General features: G+C 35.8%; 1 protein-coding gene across 1 annotated transcript; it reads left to right on the top strand.

Moving 5' to 3' along the window:
- Positions 1 to 1,324: 1,324 nt before the first annotated feature.
- LOC117387481 (interferon-induced protein 44-like) lies at positions 1,325 to 4,583 on the top strand. The gene is made up of 8 exons (XM_055229366.1): positions 1,325 to 1,391; positions 1,541 to 1,583; positions 1,643 to 1,676; positions 3,201 to 3,396; positions 3,606 to 3,752; positions 3,827 to 4,001; positions 4,092 to 4,192; positions 4,266 to 4,583. The coding sequence occupies exons 2-6, from the start codon at positions 1,541 to 1,543 to the stop codon at positions 3,980 to 3,982; spliced, it is 576 nt and encodes a 191-aa protein (XP_055085341.1). The 5' UTR covers positions 1,325 to 1,391; the 3' UTR covers positions 3,983 to 4,001; positions 4,092 to 4,192; positions 4,266 to 4,583.

Below are 4,583 nucleotides of genomic sequence, written 5' to 3' on the forward strand. Positions count from 1 at the left end.
ACAGGAAGCGGGACGGTGGCCGCGCTGGGACAAACGTGACTCAAGGTTTCATGATCTCACCGCAAAAAAAACAAAAAAACAAAAAAACAGCCACTACATACAAGCTAAAAAAATAAATTAAAAAACGACTAAAAAAAAGGTGGAATTTTAGCCATTTGTATGAGCTGTTTTCTTCTTCTCTCGTTACAGTCTAACTTAAAGGGCACGTGACAGGTTAGTGTACTTTTTCCACTAAAATGTAGTTAATATTATGGTAGTTAAGATTTTACTAAAACTGTTGTCTAGTTTTGTTTATTTATTTATTTATTTATTTATTTATTTATTTATTTATTTATTTATTTTGTATTTCTTGTGAAGTTTATATTAATAATTTGAGTAACCTAATCTCCTTAGCTCAAAATGCTCCGTTCCACCTTTTACCTTTTGTTCAGTAGAGATTGGCAATTCCAGGTCTAAAATTATCCAAATGATTATAGTGAAGGTATATTGAGTATAAAAACACAGTGGAGCACTTCCTGTATTACCACATGACATCACAAGGTGGAACAGAGAGTTATTGTTTGAGAGAAGAAAACAGCCTAAGTATGCAGGGTTTGATACTACTCTACTCCTTCCTGAAATTGCTTAAATCTGTTTGTGACAAGAAAATGTTATATTCCATGTCCCAAGTCTTTTATGTTAATTTTGTTTTTATAATCTAAGTACAATGTGCTCCTTTCCATGTTGTTTTTTTTATATGCCATTACCTCTGCAAGATATTGTCACGATAATGTTAAATTTAAAAAAAAAAAGAAAAAAAAGGGTTTAGTGTAGCCAATTCATGATTAAAAATTATGAATGCTTATTTGTGATTTTTATGTTTTGATTTGTTGTATTGTGATTTCAGTGTCTTTAAAACACTTTGAATCACTTTGTGTACGAATTGTGCAATAAATAAACTTGCCTTGCCTGAATGCTAAGCCATGATGGTGGTACAGGAGATTAAAAGTGAAGACCTTTTATTTGGAAGTCTGCAGCTTTTGCACAAACTTGTGATGCCCCAGCAAGTATTTCAAAATGAAACGCATAAATGTCTCCATCCAATGCCCATGTCAACATCGTGAATTGGTGTGTTTGAATATAACAAATCGACATGCTCTTTATGTTTAGTACATAAGCTTAGGCTTCTGCCTATCCCTTTTTCAGACTTTGTATACTTTGATTTGCCTTTGTGGAAATGAAAAGATGATGACTGATACCAGCATCCGTTGGTTACAGTCATGTGAGCAGTCATATTCCCATATCCAGGCTCAGCAAAATCAAACAAAGGAAAACAAAACTGAAAGTACATTTTACAAACAGATGCCAGTTTAGACTGAAGCAGCACCGACGCCAGAGATTCTTTGAGAAAGGTATGTAATACAGTTATTGTTGTTACAGTACAGTTATTATTTATATATGTACTAGAAAAACAATCAGATCATTTACAATAGATTTACAAAATTATTAGCTGAAAAATCTATCCAAATGAATGATCTTTGTGTGTGATTTCTCCCCCCAGATGTTTAGACGCGCAAAACCCCCAACGCCCCCCTCTCCAAAGCGTAAGTTTGAAAGATTTTCTCATTTACAGTTTAAAAGACTGATATTTTCTGTTTCTTAGTTCTACCTGGCAACTGGAGAAAGATACCAGCATTGTAAGTCTTCAAACTCTTTTAAAATATGTTACTGTAGTTGATGATGTAGGTCAGGAGCTTTGAAATCAGCACCCTAACACTGCCTTGAAGTGCACTGTGTGTTTGTTTAAAAAAAACACAAAAAAAACAGCCAACATAAATCACCCAAATTCCTAGGAGGATCAACAATAGGCCTGTACTACTCTCATGCTATGGTCATTTATAATTTATTTCAAGTCAAAAGGTTAAATAACGCATAAAAATCTGTGTGTAGTTGAAGTTAATAAGACAGTGACAGCAGTATACACTGGAGGAATTTTTCTGAGGTTCGCTCCATCCAGAGCCTTCTGGCCAATTTAATAGTTAAACCTGCTCCACTCTCAACACAAAATAAAACTCAACCAGCATCCCACCTGTTGAGCTCTGGTTCATTTGCTTTTTATATTTTTAATAAGCACAATAGACCAAGCTTACAAATAGGTGTTTTGAGATTCAGTGCTGTTAGCGCCTCCCTTCAGACAGATATACCGCAGTGTCAACCTGTCTGTCCAATTGATAGATTTGATATTTTTCTTTTGGTATGAATTAGACCTGGATGACTGAGGGATTACACAGATATTTTTAACTAAACTTGTAAAGCACGTTCCAGAGCCTTTCGTTGAAACGTTTCAATACATGTTTGTGGAGAACTGACAAAAGGAATATTGTTAACCTAATGTTCTAAGCGTCTACTTTTACAAGGGTTCTGACATCAGTGCTTTCTCGCACAACAGTGCTTCACTGAAATAATAAAAAAAAAGTTTTAAAACGACACACGACTTGACTTGAGGGCACTCTGCAGCCTGTAATGAAACAAAGCATAAAGAAACAATGGTCGATTTGTGCCAGACTGGAGAGAAGGCGAGAGGGCGCCAGAGAGCACAGCTCATCTGAGGCTGGCTCACATAGAGAAATCTCATTTTACATTTTTCCTTAAGTAAAAGTACAGATACCAGAGAAAAAAATACTCAAGAAAAAGTATCACCAAGAAAAATCTCCTAAAGGTACCAGTTTTAAAATGTACTTAAAGAGTAAAAGATTTTGAGGTCTTATAAAGCTTCAAATGTAGAGATTTTTCCTAGCTGTTTTTATTTGTATAATTTGTAAAAATAAACCCTTATTTTTAAAAATAAACACTCAGCCTTTTCAGCAGGTCTCCGACTATAATAATAACAAAAACTTTTAGTTTTCACTTCTGTTCAAAATTGTAGTGGAGTAGAAAATAGTGTAATATGTGACCTTTAAATCCCATATTACACTATTTTACTTTTACTTCCCTCTCAAATACAGGGAAGTAAAAGTAAAAATAAAACATATCCTCTTAAAAATGGACTTAAATACAGATACCTAATATGTATACTTTACTACTTTGTTACATTCCACCATTTCTCCCATCCCACTCCACAACTGATGTAGATTGTGTGTTAAATTGTACCATGGATTTCATTTCTAACCTTTCAATACATCATTTTCACCTCACTTTCACTTGGCATTTTTTCTTACCAGGGAGAAGGATGATTATCTGCAGTACATTCATGATTATGAGCCAGTCCAAAAGGAAGTAGAACACCTCAGGATTTTGCTTCATGGGCCAATTAACGCTGGCAAGTCCAGTTTCATCAATTCAGTGGAGACGGCTTTACGAAATCGAATGACTGGGCAGGCTTTAGCTGGAGTCGGCCATGACAGCTTCACAACAATGGTACAAAAGAGAATCATTAAAATACCTGTGATTTGACCTACACCTGTGTTTGAGTAACCCTTTATTATTAGTCTGTTATGATCCACCTCTACCAGAGTTAGGGAAGCAACAAAAAAAAAATGCAGGGTTTGTGTGTTAAATATGTGTGAATGAAACAAAACACAATTCCAGGTGTGTGCCCTTTAACTGATTTAACGATTTGTTGACAGTATAAAACACACAAAATACAAAAAAGAAAACCTGGGAATTTCTATCCTTTTGTCTTCAATGACATCATGGGCCTGGAGAAAGATCAAGGCATCTGTGTGGACGACATTAAACTGGCCATGAAAGGACACATGAAAGACGGTTATGTGGTAAGCGTCAAAAAACACATTGTTTCTTTTCATTCGTCTGTTGTAAATATATTCACTATGTCTTGTGTCTACAGTTTAATCCACATTCTGCCTTTACAAGTACAGACCCGCATTATAACCCCACCCCCACTCTCAGCGATCGGGCGCATGTGCTGGTGTGTGTCGTCTCTGCCAGCACCCTCACTCTCATGAGTGAAACTGAAACCATGAGCAAGATGAAACAAGTCTGAACTGCAGCAAGAGACTTGGGTAAGATGGATTTTATTATGACATATTATTATTAGATTATAAGATATTACATGGTCTTGTAAAATGAGCCATATTCACATTACTCCTAAGGGATTCCTCAAATGGCCATTCTTACTAAAATTGATGAGGCCTGCCCTGAGGTCCAGGATTACATCGGGAACGTCTACAAAAGCAAGTTTATGAAACATCAGGTATGAACCAGTTTGGTGAGTTTATGAGCAGTGTGCGACACAACTGCTTATGTTTACTCTTGTTTTAATTCAGATGGAGAACCTAAGTATGTTCCTGGGGATTCCTCTAAACTGTATCTTCCCTGTGAAGAACTACCACTGCGAGATCTGCAAAGACGATGCAATAGAAACACTTATTCTGATGGCCCTGAAGCAAATGATTGATTTTGGTGATGATTTTGTGAACAACTGTAACCAGTAACTAAGCATAACATGAGGTCTCCAAGTCTGCACATCCAATCATATTATTTTTGTAAGAAGTGAAACTGCTTTGTCATCACATCCTGTGCCTTATTCTGTTATTTTTGCATTTGTGTCATTTTGTTGATCAGTTTTAAATCATCTTATCTTA

Source organism: Periophthalmus magnuspinnatus, chromosome 19 (genome assembly GCF_009829125.3).
Source record: "Periophthalmus magnuspinnatus isolate fPerMag1 chromosome 19, fPerMag1.2.pri, whole genome shotgun sequence".
Lineage (NCBI taxonomy): Eukaryota > Metazoa > Chordata > Actinopteri > Gobiiformes > Gobiidae > Periophthalmus > Periophthalmus magnuspinnatus.

Bases quoted from the DNA above. Each gene is read 5' to 3' on its own strand.
- LOC117387481 (XM_055229366.1), top strand. From the start codon at position 1,541: ATGTTTAGACGCGCAAAACCCCCAACGCCCCCCTCTCCAAAGC. The intron at 1,584-1,642 runs GTAAGTTTGAAA...TCTGTTTCTTAG, and splicing joins AACGCCCCCCTCTCCAAAGC to TTCTACCTGGCAACTGGAGA. The intron at 3,753-3,826 runs GTAAGCGTCAAA...TTGTGTCTACAG, and splicing joins ACATGAAAGACGGTTATGTG to TTTAATCCACATTCTGCCTT.